The sequence below is a fragment of the Nelumbo lutea genome, chromosome 2, assembly GCF_056320005.1.
Source record: "Nelumbo lutea isolate HS-2025 chromosome 2, American lotus-T2T, whole genome shotgun sequence".
NCBI classification, from domain to species: domain Eukaryota; kingdom Viridiplantae; phylum Streptophyta; class Magnoliopsida; order Proteales; family Nelumbonaceae; genus Nelumbo; species Nelumbo lutea.
In genome coordinates, this window is record NC_142685.1 from 106,135,325 (window position 1) to 106,160,444 (window position 25,120).

At 39.5% G+C, this 25,120-nt stretch overlaps 1 protein-coding gene across 4 annotated transcripts in view; it reads left to right on the top strand.

Annotated features, from left to right (window-relative positions):
• The window catches only part of LOC148872539 (zinc transporter ZTP29-like), a 45,785-nt gene extending 23,252 nt beyond the window's left edge, over positions 1 to 22,533 (top strand). For all 4 annotated transcript variants that reach the window (XM_088969179.1, XM_088969180.1, XM_088969181.1 and 1 more), the window contains 6 exons: positions 3,159 to 3,215; positions 4,924 to 4,964; positions 18,897 to 18,964; positions 20,790 to 20,846; positions 20,956 to 21,073; positions 22,159 to 22,533. In XM_088969179.1, the coding sequence (XP_088825305.1) occupies positions 3,159 to 3,215; positions 4,924 to 4,964; positions 18,897 to 18,964; positions 20,790 to 20,846; positions 20,956 to 21,073; positions 22,159 to 22,204 (387 nt within the window). In that variant the 3' untranslated portion in view covers positions 22,205 to 22,533. The remainder of the gene's footprint in view (positions 1 to 3,158; positions 3,216 to 4,923; positions 4,965 to 18,896; positions 18,965 to 20,789; positions 20,847 to 20,955; positions 21,074 to 22,158) is intronic.
• The last annotated feature ends 2,587 nt before the right edge of the window (positions 22,534 to 25,120 follow it).

Sequence of the window (25,120 nt, forward strand, 5' to 3'; positions counted from 1 at the left end):
AATCGAGTCTAGGGGTCAGGTGTAACTTTCCAGTTTTGCCCATCTGTCTCCAAGGTCTAGGGCAATACTGGAAATCTGGTCTGGTTCAAGGGTTCAAGCAATCCTATACTGCATGTGCCTTGGGTCTTACCCTGATGGCCGAAGCAAGCCATCCCAACACTTGGTGGCACATCAGTATCAGCCTTGGCAGGATAAATCTCCCCAGACTTATCCAATGGCTGTGAGCATTTAAAACTAACACAAGTTTCTATAAGTGTCCAGTTTTAGGGTCTTACACAGAATTACACCAAACAACATGAATCAAACATGCACTTTAATTTATTTCCACTAAATAACAAAAGTACATCAAATCCGATTGAATCTATGGGCATACAAGACTGTCTAATAGTAATGACGGTTGCACGACATCCGGAGTTAAGAGCCACTTTGGCACGTTTCTCGACATTCGAAAGGTCAGAAATCCCCTGACCTTCGCACGCAAATTTAATGCGAGCAGTCAATCAAGTTTGAACTTCAGTCAAATCCACCCGTCACACTTCATGAACTCCTGACGCTAAGGTAACACTCTTAACCCGAGGAGTGGGGGGCAATTGATGGAGGGTGATTTGACCCGACCCCTTGAGACGATGACACGTGGACATGACTCAGCACGAGCAACAGCTCAGCACCACAGCCTGACTGCGACTAAGTAACGAGCCCACAGGGCAGCTCGCTACGCCATAGCTCGCTATAGGTGGAGCTCGCGTTGAGGACCCCGAGCTACTGAAAGGGAATACTCCAAGACAAGTCTATCCCAGCTCGCGAGCTAGGGTAACCAGCTCGCTCCAACACTTAGGTAGAAAAACTGCCCCAAAGGCAACCTTGAGAGGGGTCACCTCGAAGTACCCCAAGGAGCTTGCTACAAAGTAGCTCGCGACAGGATAGCTCGCTAAAAAGTAGCTCGCGACAGGATAGCTTGCTACACGACAGGATAGCTCGCGACTAAGCGATGTGATGCTTCCAGGAAGCTTCTATTTGACAAGACCGTACCCGTCAGACTGCACCATTTCTCCTGACCGGCGGCGCAGTCCCTGCCAATTCAATAGACTGCACCCACGTCTCTCGACAGATGGTGGCGTGCCTGTCCCCCCGGGACGTGTCACTCATTTGGTTGGGTAGTGCCCTGCAACGGTTACCTGCGCAGCCTTGGCAAATAACGGCTACAATAGAGGCCCAGTGGCGGTTATGCCCGATTTGACAAGAACGCCTATATAAGAGCCCCTTAGTCGAGGGGGAGAGGGATCTGATCTGATTTTTGGATCTCGAATCATCTTACTTAAGCTTGCTCTCGAGCTAACCTCGAGAACTCAGTGACCTAGCGCGACCTACACTCTTAGCCTTTACACTCTTCACTATTTTCTCCAGCGTTCTAACTTAAGCATCGGAGTATTCCCACCGGGCAAGTGCCCTGGGAATTCTTCACTGTCTTCTTCTCAGGTGCCGTCCGTTGCCAGCTAGGATCCAGTCAGCAGCCAGCTAGGAGTGCCCGGATTGCGCAGCATCACATCAGGTGTTTGATCAAGAGTGGATAGAAAACATATATCAAGAAAGTGATGCTGAATCTTATCACGAACAAAATAGAAAACATATATCAAGAAGGTGATGCTGAACCTTAAACATATATTAGAGGCAAGATAAGTTGCTCCGATATTATCACACCACAAAATGGGTGGTGACAGTGGACCTAAACGAATTTCATGGAGGAGCATCTGTAACCAAGTAAGCTCAGCTGCTAGAATGGCAAGGGAGTGATATTCTGCCTCCATGCTAGAACGTGAAACAGTTGGGTGTTTCTTAGAACACCATGAGACAAGATTATCACCATAAAACACACAGTAGCCGCCATGAGAATGATAATCATCCACACATCATCCTGCCCAATTGGAACCACTAAAGCCATGGAGTTGGGTCGAAGAAGATTTAGTAACATTGAGACCCATAGTAAGAGTATAGGTAGCACAAAATGCGCTTGACAGCACACCAATGGTCCATGGTGGGCTTGGACAGATATTGAGATCTTATTCACTGAATAGGAGAGATCAGTTTAGTAACTGTGAGGTATTGGAGAGCACCAACAGTACTATGATAGAGAGTAGGATCATTAAATAACTGAGAACCTTCAGATGTAAGCTTTAGAGAAGACCCCATGGGTATAGAACATGTCTTGGCGTCAGCCATATGAGTGTGCTGAAGAAGTTCAAGTGTATACCAAGACTGAGAGAGGCATATGCCATGTGGTGTAGGTTGCGACTCAATGCCAAGAAAATAATGTAAGGGACCAAGAGCCCATAAAGCAACTCCTGAGATAAGGACTGAATGATGGACTCCACAAGATGAGTGTTAGAACCAACAACAAGAATATCATCGACATACATGAGAATGAGTGTAATGTCATGAGATGTATGATGGATAAAAAGTGAGGCATGAGCCTTAGACTGCATAAAGGCACATTTTAAAAGTTAATCACGGAGACGGTTGAACCAAACACGAGGAGCTTGACGCAAACCATAGAAAGAACGATGAAGAAGACAATACATGATTTGGATATGATGGATGATGAAAATCCGGTGGTCGACTCATATAAACTCTTCCTTGAGATGGCCATGTAAGAATGCGTTACTAACATCAAGTTGGTGGATGACCCATGAATTTGAAGTGGCAATAGAAAGTACCAAGTGAGTTGTACTTGGTTTGACAACTGAACTGAAAGTGTCATCAAAGTTGATCCCTTTTTTACCAACACATGTGCATGCATGTATGCTTGTGTTTCTGTGTATATGTACATATTCAAAAGTATTTGGGCATATATGTATAAGAAATTACATGTATACATATATATTGTACTTCCATAGAAGGATTTTGCTGTCATTCTCTTCGGTTTAATTGAGTGATTTTATTGCCAAGATTTCTTATATGAGCTGAAGGTATCAAATATTATGGGAAAGCGATCAAGTTCAAATTATGTATTGCCTCAGTAGCAATGACTAATGATATATTTCTATGATATAAATATGACGATAAAAGTTGTTATATTTTTGAATTTCTAGCTTTGAGGAACTAATGATCGTATATATGACTTATAGCTCAAACTTCCTTTTTTGTTGAATGCTTTGTTTTAGGGACTCAGGGTTGGTCTCAACTTGGCCTTGGCTATTGCTTTGCACAACATCCCAGAGGTTAAATTTTTGTCATTCTTTTTCACTCTTGTGTCATGCCATGTTAATGAATTTAAACTCTGAATCATATCCTTTATTGTACCTGTTTCAGTTAAATCTACTTTTTTCTTATTTGGATAACTACAATTCATATGTGAAAGTAGTCTTATTATCACAGTGACATCATGATGTTGATATAGAATACCAGAGAACAATAAAAAAAAAAACCTAAATAACAGTAATACAAGTGTAAAGAGGGACTTAAGTCCCAGGAGAAAATTCTATAATTTGGAATATTTTTCAAGGTGGGTTTCATGGCCCCAGATGCTTCTTATGCTGAGCTCTAGCAAACCCCGTAGCTAGAATACGGGGGTAGGATTTTAATTATGTATTTCTAGTGGGTCCATGGGTCCAGGGGTAGGATTTTAATTATGTATTTCTTTATTTTCTTCTGGGTTTCTTTTGATTTTTTGTAAAAGTTGTTTTGGATTCCTTTGGTGGTTCTTTTAACATGCACTGTATTTGTTATCAGTTTTGCACTATTTTACTGTCTGATCACTATGGATTCTCCTTATCTATAGATGGTCATTTACAAAATACCGGTAGTAGGAGGTGGACCCATTAAATCATCCCACTAGAACTATATTCACTTAATGTTTCTTGATGTCCTAATGACTGACAAGTGCAAGTCTATAATAGTGTATGATAGTCATACTATTGTAGCATAGCTTCTTTTTTTCATTTTTTGATAACTGGTAACTTGGTATTAGAATTAAAAGCGGTAGAGGTTCCCTTATTCCATTTTTGTCATAAAAACTGTTCAATCAGAAGAACCTTTTACTGAGGGGATCATGCGAATAAATTCACTTCACAAAAAGGATTTTAGGTCCAGGTTCAAACACCTTTTCACTGGAATCTCTTCTGTTTCTATCCACTAGGGATATAATACTTGGAGTGGAGAATCAAGACATTCTATAGATCACTATTATTTCCCCCTTTCTGGTAAAGGAATTACCTCATTCATGTAACTGCCTCAATATATTTGGACAGGTCCTTGTTGAGTTGGGGGGGTGTCAGTTGGATTGAGTAGTTTTAGTTCTCAACTCCATGAAGCCTATCTCAACTATTAGGAGTTTGCTGCATGAGTCGTCATAGTTGCAATCAATGGACAGCTTGACATAATGGTTGAAGTTCATGTTCATAAAGATTTGGCTTGGGTTTTCTGCTTGCTGTCAGCCTTTCATAGCCCCCTCCACTTCTGGTAGGTAGTGCAAGAGAAGCTCTGCACTGGTGTCAGGCTATGCATGTGTATAGACACATGTAACATATAATAATTGAGGGAAATATGCATAAAGAATTATTGTCCTGTTTGGTTGGTTGGAACCGGAATCCCATTTCCATTCCTGGTGGAATGCATTCCCCCATTTGGGGGAATGGTCATTCCCTCCCCTAACCAAACAGACTATGGGAATAGGCCATTCTGATTCTGATTCCAGCTATGAACAAAACGGACCCTATATAGAAGTGTATATCTTGTCTAACCCTGCAGTAGGATAAGCATCACTTGTAAATATTACTATGTTCTTCTGTGACAATGAGAGGTGTTATTGTAGATCAAATGACTCATTATTTGTGAATTTTATTGTATTTACTAACTATTGAATTGAGCTCTTCACTTAAAATTATCTATCTTTTCTTTTGTTTTAACTTTTTCACATTTTCTTTGTAGGGTGTGGCTGTAGCACTACCTATCTATTTTGCAACACAGAGGTAAGAATTTTTTTAACCTTCTGGACAAGGTTTTGGCCAGAAACTTCTAAGGTCACTTGAAGTATATTGACTGAGAATATCATTAATTGGTTATGCATTTTTTCCAACATTACTGGAAAAGGGAAGATAGCGAACACCTGTGAGGATGATGTGGTTCAAACATTATTAAGTTCCAGATGAACTATATCCAGGTTGACTTTTCTTAGATACATGTTCAAAAAGGAAAGAAGGAATGCAGCATTCCAACAGTACTGCACAAGGACTACTAAAATTTTAAAACAGGTAACCTGTATTAAAAACCTACACCCAAGGTTCAAAGTATTGACACATATCGGCCCGTATCGTGCCGATTGCTTCCCGCTATGCTTCTCCAGGGGTTGTATCGGGTCAGACAATGCTTCAGAGGGTAGCTGGGACTTAAACTGACCCCTCTGAACCGGTTTTGAAAAAAATAGATAAAACATAAAAAAACACCAATACAGACGTATCGGCCTGTGTCGGTACTTTGAACCTTGCCTACACCCTTTCCTTAAATAGGTATGCAGACCTAATTAAGGATATGTATGAAGGTGCAATGACCAATGTTAGAACACCTGTGGGAGAGACATCTGATTTTACTGTTAAGATGGGCCTCTACCAAGGTTCAGAACTCGGTCCTTTATTTATTTGCAGTTATCATAAATAAATTGGCTAAACATATTCAGGAGGTCCTAGGGTGCATGTTGTTTACTGAAGACATTATTTTCCTTGATGAAATAAACAAAGGATTAAACACAAAATTAAGCTTATGGACAAATGCCTTAGAAACAAGAGGTTTTAAACTTTAAAGTTAGTAGAACTAAAATAGGAGTACAAATCAGGTACACTTAGGATTGGAAACCGAGATATATCTCAGTGTGACCTTTTTTGGTACCCATAGAATGTATCCCATAGAATTAGAGTAGGATGGGAAAAACAAAGGGGTGTGTTTGGATGTGTAAAGAGACTGGGCCGAATGGGCCCTAACAGCCTCTCTTGTAATATCTTTTATTTTATGTTGATGGACCACACTTAATGGACCTGTTATTTATTCTTGTTTATTTTTTCTTTATGTAACTGCCAAGCTGGCCGCTCACTTAAGGGCATTCTTGTCATCATCAATTTTTAGATCTTAATAAAATAGGGTTAGAGGAGAATGGAGAATTATTCGACTCCTTCTCTTACCTCTTCTCTTCGCCATCTTCTTCACCTTTATAGTTATTCAGATCTGTTTTATTCTGCTAATCACTAAGTTTAATCTTGATATTAGAGGACTAATTTACATCTTGGTATCAGAGCGGGTTTAGTTCCCCTTCCTTCTTTTTTCTTCGTTCCTGTACACTCTAAAATCAAGAGTGTATGGAGAGATAGGTTCTCTATAGTATAGAGAATCACTTGCCTAGTTGGTAGAAGGGTTTGGAGAGTTTAGTTCTGGCTAGATTTTGCCAAGAAGTGATGTTGTTTTGCTGCTGCCCAAAACCCTAGCCGACTAGAGATTTTCGAGGTTACTAGGAAAGGTGAAGCTCAGGTCTGGTGCTCTGTGCTTGGAAGGTGTCTTGTGACTGCTAAAGGAGGGCGGTTCAGGTTTGGAAGAGTTTGGGTTAGTCTGGTAAGTGCGGCAGCATCTTTTCTCTTCCTCTCATCTGCTGGACAGAGCAAAACCCTAGTTTTTCAACCACCTGAGTTCTGGTTTGACTTCAAGTAAGTTTACATAGTCAAAATTTCTGTTCTTTGATTTTCGTTTGATTAATGGAGACATATGGAAGTGAGTTCAAGTAGGTGCCGGTTTCTGGACTTGCCTCAGTAGATTCCGTTTTGACTGGTGTTACCACAATTAACTATAAAAATCTACGTTTGTAGTAGAGGAAAACACAGGTATCTCACAGGCAATAAGGTGAAACCCGAAGAGACAGAACCTGAATTTGAAAAATGGATGCAAGAGAACTATACTGTTATAGGATGGTTAGTCAATTCTGTGCAACCCCATATAAGCCAGCACTATCTCTGGATGTCTTGGGCCAAGGAAATATGGGACAGTGTAACTGAGACCTATTCATAGCAACTGAATGTAGCCAGAGCGTACAAATTGAAAAGTGATGTGAAAAATCTGAGACAGGGGGAGAAGAGTGAAGCAATCTACTACTCTATACTAAAATCCCTATGGCAGGAAATTGATGTTATAGAGACAGTGGTATGGGAGAGTAAAAGGATGCTGAAATGTATAAAAAGTTGATGGAGAGAAATAGGGTGTTTGAGTTTCTCACTGGACTCAACCCTGAGTTTGATATTATCAAACAAAAAATTTTGGCCAGGGATGAGGTTACTCTTTCACAGGCATATGCTATGATAAGTAGTGAGGAGAGTAGGTGGCAGGTTCAGTTGCAGAGTCCACCTACAAAACATTTTGCACATGTGGGAATGAAACCAAAGGGCCCTACTGAGAAAAGAGAGCAGGTGTGTGAATATTGCAAGAAACCACGACATACAAAGGACACCTGCTGGAAGCTTCATCCTGGACTTCTCCCTGATAGGTTTAAGAACAATAATAACCCTATGAAGGGCAGTCAGGTGGGAAAACCCAAGATTGCTAATGCTGCTACAGTACCTGCTACAGTCAGGTGGGAAAACCCTCAAACAGTACATCATCTTCATCGGCTTTTGCTCACTCAGGTACCCGTGCTTCTACAAATCTGTTAGACAGTTTTGTATGCCCTTAGCTTCAATCAAAATGATGTACTTTATGAGTTTATTGTAAATGAATAAAAGTGCATATTTGATTCATGTTCCCTTGGTATGTTTCTGTGTAATACCCTTAAACTGGACACTTAATGAGACTCGTGTTAGTTTAGAATGTTCATAGCCAGTGGGTCGGTCTGGGGAGACCTATCCTGACAAGGCTGACACTGTAGTGCCACCAAGTCGGTTGGGGTGGCTTGTCTCAGCTACCGGGGTGAGACCCTAGGCACACAGTGTAGGATTAATTGAATCTTTGAACTGGACCAGATTTCCAGTATTGCCCTGGACCTTGGAGATTGATGGGCAAAACTGGAAAGTTACACCTGACCCCTAGACTCGATTATGATACTGCACTAGGTGTCGGATTGGGTGTCTTTGATGTACCAATCAGTGAGATCCTTAGTGGGGGTCAAAACCTGGGTATGTTGGGACAGTCTGAGAATTCATCTGAGTGGGTGATCATAGTGACAGGATCAGCCCCTTTGTCGGACAAAGGTAATGATCGGGGATGCACTCTCACTGATGGAAACCAAGACTGCCGACAGCCGATTTCAATCATTGAGATTTGTTTTTGCAGAATATATTTTATATGAGATATAAAAGTATATATATTATGCTTTCGAAATGTTTGCAAAAGGTTTTAATTCCCGGGATCCATATTTGAGAGAGTGCAACACTGTTCCTTGCAGCCAAGGGAGAGGTCCTCTCTTGTCGGGTAGTGTGTGATCATTATGGGCTGAGAGGTTAAGTGTAAGGCCATTGAAGATAATACCTGATGGGCTAATCTTGCATCTGCCTACAGTCCCTAGGTGTTACAAGGTGGCTTGGCCCAGGGACCACTTAGGGTAAGTGTTGGGTCCATAGAGCCCATCTGATGGGTTTCAGGGGGTGCATTGTCCATAATAGTGTATTCGGCCAGGCCTTGTGACAAAGGCTGGGATGAACCCATGTGGCTGATGTGTAGATTAATGTTTGGGTCCCACGCCATACAAGGAAGCCCAACTAGGCAGCAGTTTGGAAGGCTTAATGAATACATAACCCTAAATGGGCCTTAGGCCCATTTCGAGCTGGGCTAATTTGATTAGTCTTTAAGGGGCGAATTCTGAGATAAGATCAGCTGATAGGATTGGGCCCACACCCTATCCACTCAGAGAGCCCAAGATCTAAATGAGATTTAGATTTGGAAACTTCCTAATTAGATTAGGAACTGGCTGATCTGATCTGCTGATAAGATAAGGATTATCCCTTATCTTAAAGGGACTTCTAATCCAGATATGATTTGGGTTAGCAACTCCTAATGGGATTAGGAGCTGATCCCTTTAAGTCTATAAAAGGAAGAGGGGGCGGCAGCCTTTAGATACAACATCCAACAAACTCAAGTCATGTCTTCAGAACTAAGATCACAGAGGAGAGAATTCTGCACCCTGCAAATTCTTTCTAGCCGCCTCCTTCCTGCAGCCGCCGCCTATTGCAGTTCGATCTCCATTGCTTGGGAGAAATCAAGATTAAATCTTGATTCCAATCTTTTGGAGAAAAGATTGGTAGGAGTTGTATTCACAAGCCGTCCAGGTGATTCTTGGGAAGAATCAAGTTCTTGGGAAGGACACTGCTGATTCTGCTCCACCTTGCACTGCGCCATCTTCAATGGGAGCAGATTTTGGTTTCTACCTTGGGCGTGAACACCTCCATGGAGAGATATTGTTTCTCTGTATCATGTATTATCTCTCTCTCCTCCTTTTGGTTCAGATCTGGTTCAGTTTATGGTTCAAGAATGATCATTGAAAATATGATTTTCTAAATAGGGAATTCGATTCCCAGTTGAAGGGAAAGAAAAATTTTTGAAATTCGCCCCCTTTATTCTGCAATCTGGGGCGTCCATGTGATGGATTTCCTATCCCTTCAAAGTCATGGTTCAATTTCAGGTAATCATAAAATCCCTTGGATTATTGATTCCGGTGTATCAGACCATATGACCAGTCTATCTAACCTTTTTTGCTCATATCACCTCTCTGGGAAAGAGAAAATATCCCTTGCCGAGATGGGTCCCTTGCCCCCATCTTTGGTAAAGGTGATATAAAGACCTCTGACACCCTGTTCTTATCTTCTGTTCTTCATGTCCCTAAGCTTAACACAAACCTCTTATCTGTTAGTAGCTTAACAAAGTCCATTAATTGCAGCATAACCTTCTTTCCCACTCATTGTGTTTTTTAGGACCTGCAGTCTCAAAGGATGATTGGGAGTGGCCATGAGGCGAACGGAATATACTTGCTGGACACACCGGATCAAGCTTTGGGACCACCTCATGGAGTTGCCTTAGAGTCAGTTGTGTTAGAGTCTGTTAACAAAATTTTATTATGTCATTTTCGGTTTGGTCACTTGTCTTTTTCTTCTTTGAGTCATCTGTTCCCAGATATGTTTAAAGGAGTGTCTTTATCGAGTTTTCATTGTGAATCATGTGAGCTGGCAAAGCATTGTAGACATTCCTATTCAACTAGCAATAAAAGATCACTTTCTTCTTTCCATATTGTTCACTCTGATGTGTGGGGGCCATATCACATGCCAACCATGGGGGGTTACAGGTACTTTATCCTTTTTATTGATGATTATTCGCGTTACACTTAGATTTATCTCATGAAATCCAAGGATGAAGTACCAACTATTGTGAAAAATTTTCATGAACTCATCCTCACCCAGTTTGATACTCGTATCAAATTATTCAGCTCTAACAATGCTAAGGAGTATTTTGAGAGAACCCTCTCCACCTATCTTGAAACTTTTGGGGTTATTCATCAAAGTTCTTGTTCTTACACTCCACAACAGAACAGGGTGGCGGAAAGAAAGAATAGGCATCTGGTTGAGGTTGCCAGATCCCTCTTGTTTGCATCCCATGTTCCTGTAAAGTTTTGGGGAGATGCTGTTCTTACTGCTACCTTTCTGATCAACCGTATGCCCTCCCGGGTCCTTGGCTTTAAAACTCCTTTTAGTTTTCTCTTCTCGGATGATGATCTCTTTTCTCTTTCTCTTCGTGTGTTTGGGTGTACTTGCTATGTGCATATTCATAGTCGCCAAAGGCACAAGTTTGAACCCAAGGCTCATAAGTGTGTTTCTGGGATATGCTTCCACACAGAAGGGTTATTGCTGTTTTGATCCAGTTCGTGGCACCCACTTTGTATCTCGGGATGTTACCTTTGCCGAGTTGACTCCTTTCTTTAGTATTCCTCCTGAGGGGGAGAAATCTGATGAGCCCTTTTCCATGTCTCCACCTGTTCCTCTTCCCATCCCTTGTGAGTTCGATCATGGGGTGTCCATCTCTTCCACTGGACCTATCTCTGATATCCCCACTCCCCCTCCTCCTTCTGCTCCTGCTCTCCAAAGGTGGTACCAAAGGCAGAGATTCAGACATGTGCAGGTTGTTTCCACTCCTTCAGAAGAGCATCTTGCCACTCCCATCATTCCTGAGGAAACAGGTCAGCCCTCTACTGACCCATCTCTGACTGTCCCAGACCTTGACCTTCCTATTGCTCTTTGCAAGGGCAAGCAGAAGTGTACAACCCACTGTATATCCAAACACTTCTCTTACAACCTTTTCTCCCCTTCCTACTACTCTTTTCTTGCATTTGTTTCTTCCCATGTGATACCCAGGTCTGTACCGGAAGCACTATCTCAAGCTGAATGGAGGGATGCTGTGATGACTGGACTTGATGCATTGCATAAGAACCATACCTGGGATATTGTGGACTTGCTAGAAGGGAAGGAACCAGTGGGTTGTAAATGGGTGTTTACCATTAAGTATCACTCTGATGGCTCTATTGAGAGGTTTAAGGCTCGGTTGGTTGCTAAGGGTTACACCCAAATATATGGCATTGACTATCTTGAAACATTTGCTCCCGTAGCTAAGATGACTTCAATCAGGGTTTTACTTTCTCTAGCAGCTACTTTTGACTGGACCCTACACCAGTTTGATGTTAAAAATGCCTTCTTGAATGGAGACTTGCATGAAGAGGTCTATATGTCTCTACCTCCAGGAGTATATGGAAAAGAAATAAAAGGCAAGGTGTGTAAACTACACAAATCTATTTATGGTCTCAAACAATCTCCTCGGGCTTGGTTTGAGGGATTTCAGGCTGCTCTTGTCTCCTTTGGCTACATTCAAACACAATCTGATCATACACTGTTCTTGAAGAGAAATACTCTCTGGTGACTTTCTTGATTGTTTATGTTGATGACATTGTGGTCACGGGTAATGACATTGAAGAGGCCAGTAAACTAAAAGGATTTCTCAACTCTGAATTTGAAATCAAAGACTTGGGAGATCTTCGGTATTTCTTGGGCATTGAAGTTGCTCGATCTAAGGATGGTATCTTCATATCTCAGTGCAAATATGTCCTTAATCTTCTTGTTGAAACTGGTAAACTTGGAGCTAAACCTATCTCCACTCCCATTGATCCTAATCACAAGCTTTCTGCCACAGATGGTGAACCTTTGTCTGATAAGGGAGTGTTTCAGAGACTGCTTGGGAAGTTGTTATACCTTTGCATGACTCGGCTAGATATTTCCTATGCAGTAAGTGTTATTAGTCAGTTTATGCATTCTCCCAGAGATACTCATCTAGCTGCTGCAGAAAGGGTTCTGTGCTACTTGAAAGGTACTCCAGGGAAAGGTATTCTATTTGCTAAGCATGGTCACATGAAGCTGGAAGCCTTTACTGATGCAGATTGGGCAAGATGTATTGATGACAGAAGGTCTACCTCTAGTTGTTGGGAATATTGTGTCTTGGAGGAGTAAGAAACAATCAGTAGTTGCTAGATCCTCAGCTGAAGCAGAATACAGGGCAATGGCTCATGGTGTGTTAGAATTACTATGGCTATGATCTCTTCTAGAGAAATTGGGGGTGGACTATGAGAAACCAATGATGCTCTATTGTGACAACCAAGCTGCTATCAACATTGCACATAATCCTGTTCAACATGACAGAACTAAGCACATTGAGGTTGATAGGCATTTCATAAGGGAAAGAGTCTCTTCAGGAGAAATTTCTTTACCATTCATCACATCAGAAGAGCAACTGGCTGATATCTTGACCAAGGGAGTTCCAAGGGGGAAATTGACACACTATGTAAGCAAGTTGGGCATGATTGACATCTATGCTCGGCTTGAGGGGGAGTGTAAAGAGACTGGGCCGAATGGGCCCTAACAGCCTCTCTTGTAATATCTTTTATTTTATGTTGATGGGCCACACTTATTGGGCCTGCTATTTATCCTTGTCTATTTTTTTTTATGTAACTGCCAAGCTGGCCGCTCACTTAAGGGCATTCTTGTCATCATCAATTTTTAGATATTAATAAAATAGGATTAGAGGAGAATGGAGAATTATTCGACTCCTTCTCTTACCTCTTCTCTTTGCCATCTTCTTCTCCTTTACTGTTATTTAGATCTGTTTTATTCTGCTAATCACTAAGTTTAATCTTGATATTAGAGGACTGGTTTACATCTGGATTTTTATGTGATAGGTGAATACCACTTAGATTAAAATGTCTAGAAAATAGGTGTGGTAGAAATGCGTATGCTAAGATGGACGATTGGGAAAAACTAGAAATGATAGAATCAGAAATGAAGTCATTCATATTATGTATAGCTCGATCCCCCTTGACCACTCTAGGTAGTTTAACCCATCAAGAGGAACAACAGCCATGGGGAAGGATACGTCACTGTTCCCACTCATTCCATTCAGCATTGTGGAGATCCTGGATGTAGCTGAATCTTTACTATTCATGATTCTAGGTTTAGAGGTACACAAGAACAAAAGCACACTACCTTACAGAGCTGCTACAGTCCACAACAATACACTTGATGATTTTCGGTTTTACAGAGAACCAATCACAAACACTGCAGCTGCAGCACTATGATGTATGACCTACACTGTGTAGGAGTCCACAGAACAATATACGAACTGCTCTTGCAGTGTAACCAGGTCTGAATGATCTACAGTTTGACAACTTCAATACAGCTTCTCAACCAAGAGAGGGAAAAAAAAAACTCAGTATAAACAGCAATACAAGTGGTGGTGCACCACACCTAATCGGCTGATATCCACTTTCCAGGACAGCCGAACAGTCACTTAGGGTCTAGGGTTCAACAACAGTCCCTTGGAGAGTTGAATAGAGCAACACACAATCAGAGGAAGGGGAACAGTCCCTACACAGATTTTGGGACATTAACAGTCGTGCAAGAAGAGAGCCATAAACAGGAAAAAAGTTTCAGTACCTATGTCACCTGAACTGTGAATAGGTAGAACAGTCATGGATTCGAACTTCTCTTCAGGTCAGAACCTTCCTTCGTACATCTGGGATGGATTTCCATAGACTTCTTAGTCGAGCAACACCAGCTACCAGCACCTAAGGCTGGAAGTTGAACAGTCAGTCCCTTTTTCCTGTGCCAGGAAGTTGAATAGTCAGCCTTCATGTAGCAGAACCCAACTCGACAGTGGAGACAATCCGCAGCACTAGAGAATGCTTCCTCTCCTTGTCTTCGAGCATCAGGACTACAGCTTCTATGCAGCAGTGGAGAGAGACCTCAGCTGGTTGTTTTCCAGGCCTGAACAGTCCTGTTCTGATACCATGTTGAGCAGGAGGAGAAGGAGAAGAAGGGAAGGAGGAAGAAGAAGAAGAGGCTACAGAGTTAAGGCCTCAAAACCAAAACTGCTTCAGTCGAGTGAAGCATTGTATTTATACTATACTGGCCGTACAACACAATAGGTCTACAAAATTACAAAAATACCCCTGCGGGTACTAAACCTGTATACAGAACATATAATACACCTGTCAACAAGAAGGTTTCCACCAAGGAGGTTAGAATACCCTATAGTTGACTTCTTATCCACTAAGGATCCTGCCCAATCTACATCTGGGTATCCTTTGGGCACCAACTCTCCCCATTTCGTATATAACATCCCACGGCCTAGAGAGCCTTTCAAATACCTCAACACCCACCACTATCCTAGTGAGTAGTTCTAGGATTTTGCATGAATTGACTCAACAGTCCTACATTGAAGGAAATGTCAGGCCTAGTAATGGTGAGATAGATTAGTTTTCCCTTTAGTCTCCAATATCTTCTAGGATCACTCGACAACTCCTCCCAACTATCATCCAACTTCACATTAGGATCCATGGGAGTGTTAACTGGCTTGTCTCCTAACAACCCTACTTCATCTAACATGTCAGGGACATTTACGTTGTGACAGAGAAATTCCCTACTTTGACCTTGCTACTTCAATTCCCAAGAATTACTTTAAAGATCCTAGATCTTTGGTTTGAAAGTGCTACCGTAGAAACTATTTGACTCACCAGTCCCCTATACATTATTCCCTGTAATAACTATGTCATCAACATAAATATCCAAAATGATCTTACCAGAGGAGATATTTCTATTGAAAATTGAGTGGTCAACACTTCACTGACGTTGACCAAATTCCTGCACCACACTGCTAAATTGACCAAACTAGGCTTGTGGTGATTGATTCAGCCCATAAATAGCTTTCTTCAGTCTACATACCTTTCCTACCTCCCCTTCAGCAACTACTCAGGGAGTTTCTGCTAGTGATTTAAAAGGCACATCTAGGCACTTAGGTGAGGCACATTTTAAGGTATGTGCCTCGTCTAGCCCTTGGGTGCAACACTTTCAAAAGGAACATGCCTGGTGTGCCTTGTGCTTTAGTGCAGGCGTGCACCTTTTCAAAATTGTGCTTCTCATGACCCTTTTAAAACATTGGTTGCTCCATATACATTTCTTGAAGGGCACCATAAAGAATAGCATTTTTAATATCAAGTTGAAACAAAGTCCAACCAAAGTGGGTAGCCGAGGAGATAAGTACTTGTATTGAACCTATTTTTGCCACTAGAGAAATGGTATCTAAATAATCAACACCATGTGCCTATGTGTAACCCTTGGCAACCAATCGGGCTTTAAACCTCTAAACACTATTATCCTAATGATGTTTCACTGTATACACCCATCTACATCTAACAACTTGTTTTCAATGAGGTAAAGAGGTGAGATCCCAAGTGTGTTTGGATTGAAGAGCATGATATTCTTTATCCATCACCTTCTTCCAGTTAGAGGATGCAAGAGCTTCCTAGACAAAATGAGGAATTGAAATAGAAAAAAGATATGGAAAAAACTTTTGATAGGTAGGAGACAAGTGAGCCAGGGAAGCATAACAAGAAATAGGATGATTAATGCAAGAAGGCTTACCTTTATGGAGAGCAATGGGGAGATCAAGGTCATATGCTGAAGGATCTATTGACAGCAAAGGCATTGGTGGTGGATTAGAAATTGGAGCTGGGGCTGAGGTTGAAATAGTTGCTCTTGTTCAGATGGTGAAAGATCAACTGGATCCTGTTCACGTCTTGTGTACACTATGAATTGATGGTTGTATAGGCTCCTCGAGAGTGGGGATGAACACGTTGGGAGTAGGAGACAGAAGAGGGACTAAAGATGATGGTTCCCTTCTAGAATCAAAGGGTAAACTCTTAAAGAAAGTATGGGCAGGGTCATAATACTTATGACCTTTCTGGGTTTGTTAATAACTAAGAAAAGTGCACCTAATAGCCCAAGAATCAAGTTTTTCAAGGCCTGGACTCAACTTGTGCACAAAACTAACACAACCAAAGACACAAGGTGGCAAAGAGAAAGATGACTTAGGGCCTATTCTTTTGCACTGATATCTGACCTCTAGACAAAAGTACTATGAAAAGTTGTGAGTTTTTGCTTTTTCTGACATCTGAATGCAGAGGATATTGTTCTGATATCTGAGTGCTGAGTTTTGAGAAATGACAACTAACAATATTACCCTAATAGTACGATGACAGGACAGATAATAATTGCTTTGAAAAGGTGAGTGATTGGAAAAGAATAAAAAATGAATTAATTTGTAGAAGACTTCGAAAGAAGAATGAACCAAACAATAATGCCATTGTTGAAGTGTGAGAAGAATGGAGAGCTTTTTGTGAACCACCACCAGCATCCAAATAGTACATTCTCCTCTATCTTCATGTCCACCAATTATCTTCCCCATCTTGAGATCCTGAAAGACGCAATAAGAAGGATAAAAAATGACTAAACAATTAAGAGATTTAGTTTACTCAAACAAAAGACTAAAGGGGAATTTGTGTACATATTACATAGAATATAAAAGGTGGTGTTTAGTATGGCTTCCGTTTATTTGATAAACGGTGCCATGTCATCGCCAAATCAGCATTTATCCCATCATGCCGATTCGTAAGTATAGGTAAAAAAGTTGGTCTTGATTTATGTGTACACCAACCGTTGGGGGAAGTTTCATTTTAACGCTTCCTCCAACGGTTAAGTGTTTATTCACTGTTCTGCTGATGTGGTGCCTAATGGCGCCTAGTTGTCAATAAACGGTTTATCAAGTACTTTTTCTTGGTTTTGAAGACAAATCAAGTACGAACGTTTATTTAATAAACGGGAAGCTATACCAAACACATACAAAGTGAAGGTTAGAGTCAAGAGGCGTTACCAGTACTAGTGATGGAAGCAAGGATCAAAGTATCAATACGCCTCTGTGTATAAGTAGAGGCGTATCGGTACTTAGATACACACGGAAATAGTATTTTTTTTTCAAAATTTCGTTTTTGGAGAGCTAAAAAAGAGTATTTTTCATTAAAAAAGAGTGGGGTCCCAAAACACCTGTAAATAGGCGTATTGGAACCCAAAAGATATGATACGATACACCTGATACGGGGCGTAACTTATCGAAATTTTGAACCTTGGAAGGAAGTAGTACCATCAACTAAGGTGACATTCTGTGATGTTTGAGGAGGAAACAAGGACAAATAAATATGGGGATCCAGTTATATGGTCTGATGCTTCAGAATCTATTACTTAAGGTGTGGGTTTGGAACAGGAAACTAGGCCAGCTATACCTGATTTAGCAAAGGGTAGAAGAAAAGAAAGGTGAAACTTCACATACTCCTCGTGTATGATAGTTACTGATTCCTTTTCCTTCCCACCACCTAAAGTAGGTGTTCTACCAATTGATGTAACATCATCAGATTGATTTTCAACTGCAGCATGACTAGCCCAAGTGAATGGTGGGCCATACAAATCATAACTGAAATTAACAGAATGTCCTTATGGCCACAACAGTTGCATTCATGTACCTGCCCATGTCCAGCATAACTACTTCCTCCATCTCTCCCACCACCATGACCAGCACCTCTCATTGCACCACCCCCTCTATCAACAGACACACAATCTGTGTTTATGACCAACCCAAATTTGTTCTCATCAGTGTCATCACTCATTCACTAGAAAGAGCCATAAGAGAAGTATAAATTTGGAAGAAATAAACGAAACAGTGGTTGCACATTCTGACAGGCGACCCACTTTGTATTTATAGTGTATAAATAAAGAAAGAGAGAAAGAGAAGGGTTTGGTCTAGGAGAGAAAAAGCCTACTCTCCCAGATGACCCACTTTGTATTTATATTGTATAAAATGAATTACAAAAGTCAGTATTGTCCCTCATTACGTATGGGATGCATAACTTAAACTCAGACAAAACAAATTATTCACTCTCAATTAGATAGACAAAGGACCAAAATACCCTTGTACTGTAGACTCTAACACTTGGGAAAGAGGATATATTTGTTCAGATTTAGAAAACTGATCTGTTTCATTTAATGATTTAAAGCATCAAAACAAAAATTTTAAAAATGTCCTACTCGTCATGTGAGAAAAGAGAAAGAACAAATGGCTTCTTGCAACATTGTTGTTTTCTCATCAGAGGTGGATATAAAAGGCTTATCATAAAGAAAGTACAAGGATCAAACATAGAAAAATCTAAGCTCTTAAGTTTAGCAGCTCATCAGCCAACATATTTTCTTCCCTGGAAGTGTGGTTAAGTTCAAAGAACAAAATCAGTAACAGGGAGGTATTAACAATCCACTAAATTAATAGTTGAAAGTGGTCCATTTTGGATCTTAGAATATCCTCTAAGATAATAGAATTACTTTAAAAAATAATAAATTCATTTATGTTAAGAAAGAGAATAGTCTAATACCATCTAGAAGCTCCCAGATTTTATATGCATTTTTTTTTTGTATCTTTGAAATGGTTCTCAAATATCATTAAATGGTTACTTTGTCTTCGTACTACAGCAAATGGCAGGCATTCAAACTGGCAACCCTATCTGGATTTGCTGAACCCATGGGGGTGGTTATTGTAGGTATGCTAACTTGTCGTTGATACATATATGTGCTTTTGTGTACCGATGAACCTTCTTTCTCAAATTTTGACTAAAAAAATATGCTTCTACTTGCACTTAAGGCAAGTGATACCTTATTAACCTTTTGCAAAGTCATTTGTTCATGTGGTACGTTTCAGTTGAAATTTGAAAAGGCCTTTGCTATGAGTCCAAAATAAACACTTTTTGTTGAACAGTTTCTGAACTAAAATCTTGGGATTTTCACTATGATGACCTGGATAGAGCTCCAATAAAAAGATGAGGTATAGGGGTGACATGGACATGGTGAATGAATACTTGGTAGGTCTCTTATCTGATAGATGGTTTGGGTTGGCCACATTCAACACCATTCCCCAACAGGGTAGCTATGGATGAGGTCAACTATAGACGCTTTTACATGCATAAACACACAGAATGCCTTCTGTTGCTATTTGTAGACCATTGGTTACTCTGAAGAAATTAATACTTTTTCCTCTTTTAAATGGAGCCTATACAATAAAATGGTTTTTCAGGAAATAAACAAGTTTGTTTGATATTTAATATTCTAGAGTAGATGTCCCGCCTGAATGATTGAATTCTTCTTTTCTGCAATTTGAATTGATTGCATGTTTTTGGCTATCCAATAGAATGTGCTAGATCAGATCTTTTTTCATCCTAGCTCAGATCCGGAAGATAATGGTCCCAACTCCCATGCATTGTTCTACATCTTGGAAATACACTTTTTCTATAGTTGCAAAACAATGGCTGGTTGACAACATCTTTACCTTTATTTCTTTTTCTTTATCAATAAAATACAACATCTATTAAAATAATCGAGAAAGCAGAAAGATAAAACTATCAGGTTCTTTTATTTTTTTCCACCTCAATTAATGTATGCGTACAACAGAAGGAAAAGAATGCAGCATTTGCAGCATAAAAAACTTCTATATATCTCAGTATATTTAGAATTTTATTTGTGTCAAGATGGATTTAGTTCCTTGTGTGTGTTGAAACAAAAAAATGCCAACAAGACATTTTTTTTTCCATTTTTTTTCAATATAAGCCTTACATTTCCATTTTGAACTGTCTGGTATATTGTCTGTGGGACCTGGTTGTTCTGAAAGTTAGATAACCCACTTGAAATGACTTTATATTACAGATATGTGGTGTAATGGTAAAATCTTCAGATAGCAAAGTGTGAGAATGCAGCTTTGAGTTTGTGAATGGCCACTTTATGCAAAAAATGCCTAAGGTTGGGTCTGTATCCAGTCTACCTCTCCTAAATAGGGGTGGATATGAGCTGAGCTCAGCCAAGCTGAATATTAGACTATTTGAGCTCAGCTCAGTAGAAAAGCATAAGACTCAAGTTTGGGCACATGCTCTATTCTAGCTAGAAATACTAGCTTGAATTTGGCTCAACTCAAAAGCTTATATTTTCGACCTTGGCTTGTCTTGAGCTTGACAATGAGCCAAGTTGCATAGAAAAAACAATAAAAGTTATACATATAAAAGATATTTTTTATTATACATATAAAAATTTATTTCTTATTATACATATAAAAATAAAAAAATTATATATAAGCTCAGTGAGGCTTGTGAGCTTCACAAGCTGAGCTTCATATTATTTGAGCTTGAATCAATTAGCAATTGAGCCTGTGTATTGGGCTCGAGCTCAGCTCCAAGCTTTTCATGAGCTGAGCTCGAATGGCATGTGAATAGCTTGATTCATGTCCACCCCTACTTCCATGATACAAGACCAATTTGCTATGCATTGTTCTAAAATAAATTATTAAACTATTCACATTCAAATATTTTTGTCCCTTTGCAGCATACCTATTCCCTATCAGTCTAAGCCCTGAAATTCTTGAAGGCTTGCTTGGAGCAGGTTTGCTAAAGTGATACAATCTGTGTCTTGTGATTTTCAAGTCAATAAACCAAAATTATATTTATTGGTTTCTGGTCTTTTACCTTATATATGTATATTTCCCATGCAGTTGGTGGAGTAATGGCTTTTCTTACCTTGCATGAAATGCTGCCCTTGTCATTTGATTATGCGGGGCAGAAGCAAGCTGTCAAGTCTGTTTTCTTTGGAATGGCTTTCATGTCTGCAAGGTAATCCAGTTCATAATTAAGAGAAACCACTTTACATTCTTCAGTTTAACAGGAAGAATATAAGTTGAAATGGCTAAAATATCACTAGTCTGATTAACATCTCTACATGTCTGTAAGGATATCTAGAGCAGTTGGAGCATTGTAGTTCAAGTGGTAATGCCAGTGAATTGAATGTCATGTCCAACATACTTGATAGTTAACATGTTTTTTGTTTTGTTTGTGGGGGGGGGGGGGGGGGGGGTGAAACAAATCAAAATGACCTTATATATATGGAGAATTTTATTCACTGAAATTTTGGTTGATTTAGAACTGCATCCATACTAAAATTAATTGTTATAAAGACGAAATTGTACAGTTAACAACATAGTTTCTGTTAATTCTATCCAGACAATTAAAAAAAAAGAAACCTTGTTATGAAGTTCTTCTGGTAAGCATCACAGAGCTGTTTTGGTATTTCTTATAGAAAGAAATAAATAATTAAAATTAAAAACATAAAATTCTTGCTCACTGTTGTTTTATCAGAATTTTCTGTTGATTTTCCTGCACAAAAAAAATTCAATATTGGATATCTAGTTATGAGCCACCAAAAGTGGAGGTTTCAGCTATAGGTTTCTCAATCTAAGTTTGTATGGAACATCAAACATGTTGGCATAGAAAATCCTGTATTGGTTTTGTCAAGTAGATTGAAACCTGCTAGACCATCTAAAATTGGACACTTCCAGCTATCAATATGGATTTCATGAAAGTATGCTTTAGTATGGCCTATGGCGCATGATGAATGTCCCTTCTGCACACTACAAATATGCTTTTCCTAGGATTGCAGCCTTCTTCCTGTCCTATGAATGATGCATAGGGCTATCAAATGATTGCATGGTGTGCTTGGCCCATTCATTACAACTGTCTAATTATGGTCAAATGGATTGATGATGATAGAACGACAGTTAGATTATTGCTAGCTAGATTTTAGATGCATTTCTAGTGCTACTAGCATAGTAGCATTGCCTTCAGTTGGATGAGTACATATATTTCTGATTGTTTTTTTCCACTTGTGTATTGTGTTTTTTACATTTCTCTTACTTTTGCAGTTTATATCTTCTTGAAATAAGTTTGCCGAAGGAGATGAACTTGTAACTGTACTGGGTGAGGACTAAAGAATGTCTGTGCATTCCAAGATAACCAACCTAGGCTCTTCATATGTTCATTAGCCAACAAGTTGTCTAGCATACATCATCAGCTTCTTCTGAAGGAAGGCATGTTTTATCATCTGCAGAATGGAAATATAGTCACAAAAGAAAAAAAGGAAACAGAAAAGGGAAGGAAAAAAAAGAGGTTCATGTGTTATATTCTCCACATATCTGGTTCTATTTTCTCCCTTGAATGCCTATTCAAGATATATTCACATCGTTGTCATGACTCAAAATTGTTGTAATAAAATCGCCAGTGAGAAGCATTTTGCTTTCGATATGGAATCAATATCCACTGATGGAAGTGGTTGTAACCGAGAAAGCTTGGGGCCCATTCAGTGTCCAGTGAAATGCAGAGTTGTCCAGCAGAAAGTATTAAAACCTGCAGGACAGTTTATATGATTAATGGATGACTGGTGAACAGGGTGTTCTTTTTAGAAATTCCGATAGTTGTTCTTTTTAGGTTGATGGTGTACCTGATTGCTGAGAGATGCACTTAAAAAAAGGAGGATCAGAACTTGGTGATCTTATCAACCCTAGGATTAATGATTTATTTTTCTGACAGCCTTTTCTTTTAAATTATTCCCCTGAAACCAAATGCAAGATTAGTTATATTACTTGTATTCATTCCATTCGTCTATTAGACATAGGATTCTAAAGAGGTTTCTATAAGATTTCTATAAGAAAAGCATCTGACTGTTTAAAGATTTCTGGATTCAGATTTTGGGATTGGGAGTTAACTAGCTCATCAATCTACTACAAGGGATAATACTAATAGAGGTTAAGGGACCTAACCAAGTACTGTTGCAAGCTTTATTCCAAATTAGAAATAAATTGATGAAACAGTCGAGGAGTATTTTGGTTGGAAGGTTTAAGTTGTGCCTGGTTCTTTATTTTGTTTGAATAAAAAAGGGCCAAAACCCAATGTTAGATCCGTCTTTCCCAGGCCTTGGAAGCTCAAATCTGCATTCTCACACTTGTCAGCCTGAGGTTTTACCATTGCGCCAAGGAATGGTCCCTCTTGTATAAATCCTTTGGACATGTACGATTTTACATGGGGCGCTAGGTCTGGTCTTATGGGGCTAAACTTGAAAGTGGTGGATGAAATCCTAAGAGAAAGTAGGGTTTCATAAACTGCAATCGTTGATTTGTTGTACGTGTAATGGGGCCACGAGCCCAAGATTACTAAGACATTCAGACCCTCAACTTTTTCTTTTACCTTGCTCTTGCCCATGAAATGGTTCACTGGAAATGAATATTAAGTGTTGGAGAGCTGGAATTCACAAGCAGATTCGCTTCCCCATTCTTGGAAATTGGCTTCTCTTCCACACAAGTGCGTGTTTTACATTACATGTGTCATACAAGAAGACATCCAACTGCAACCCATAAATGGAGAACATAGGAAAACTAGAAATATAATAAGAAAATTCATGTATAATGAACTGCATTTCTCCATTTCAAAGCTTGCATTTATGAATTTAGGGAATTTCATACATCTCATAACTTCCGAGGGGAGTTGTCTGAGAGTTGATTTCGTTGGACCATCAATGAAAGAAGGTATGGGTCCATTCTCATAAATCCTACACTTCTATAGAAGCAACGAGATTAATGGCTTTTGAATGCAACTTCCAAACATGTCATATATAAAACATAGATCCTATAAATGATTTATGGTGTTAAAGTTGTCTTGTCCTAACTTTTATTCTTTGAGAAAAAAAGTAAGCTTTTGATTGGATTTTCAAAGTTAAATGAGAGAGAGAGATTGGGTTATTGGTAGAGGGAGATAAAGACACCTATACTTAAAGCAAAAGAGAAGAAAAGCGTGTCATCAACTAAAGGAGAAAGAGGGGGAAATTTTTCAAACTTTATTGGGAAGAGGAACCACTCTTTAGAGAACTAGCCTAACCACAGATAGATTCAATGTGCTCCTTTAAATGCTATCTAAAGTTATCCCAACAAAAGATATGGAACAGGAGCCAAATGGGGAAGATATAGAACGATCCTTAATTGATAATAATGGCTGCACTAAAAAATATACCATGATATTTTGACATCTTTCATATTTACAGTGGTAATCCATAGAAGGTTTGATTAGACTCAATACATACACAAATAAATCATATGATAAGCTACCATCCAATCCAAATAGTAGATGTGTGACTTGTGTTATTGGTCCCTTATTGATGAAATGATGGGTGCCCTGCTTGTCTGTAGCCAAAACTGTAGCAATCAGATTATGCTATATCTAGTTAATTGTTTGATTTCAGGGCAAACAGCTAATTTGCCAGTTATTGAAGCAAAAGCTTCTGCATTTCAATATCATGGGCACATTGACTTTTTACTGAATTGCCCATATTCTGACAGATTTGGGCCTTACTGGTACATCCCAATGTAAGCCCATAAAAGGGTGATGTTGAAGCATCTTGAAAAGAGAGGACTAATGAGCAATTAGTCCTTATCTTTGTAATTATTATGCAGGAAAGATTTCTTCTTTTGACTAGTATTTGGTAATCACATGAAAAGCATTAAGATTCGACAAGTAATATTGGTCATGGGGCTTCCCACTATGAACTTTAGACGACAAAGAGATAAGTTTGGGGCCCATACAGCTTCATTTAATTGCGATCTTACAACAACATTCTCCAATCTCCATGAATTTGAACCACAAATTGTATAATTTCACTTAGAGTTTGATTTTCTTTTGCCATGAATAAACGTTTAATTGAAGCTGTCATTGATTGTTATTTTCTTGTTATTGAGAGGTGTCAGTGGGACAACTAAAGGACATTGATTTCTATGTACCATCTGCAGTCAAGTTCTGTTTTATCTTGTTGATCACATGTGCCTGGTTGTAACAATAGCA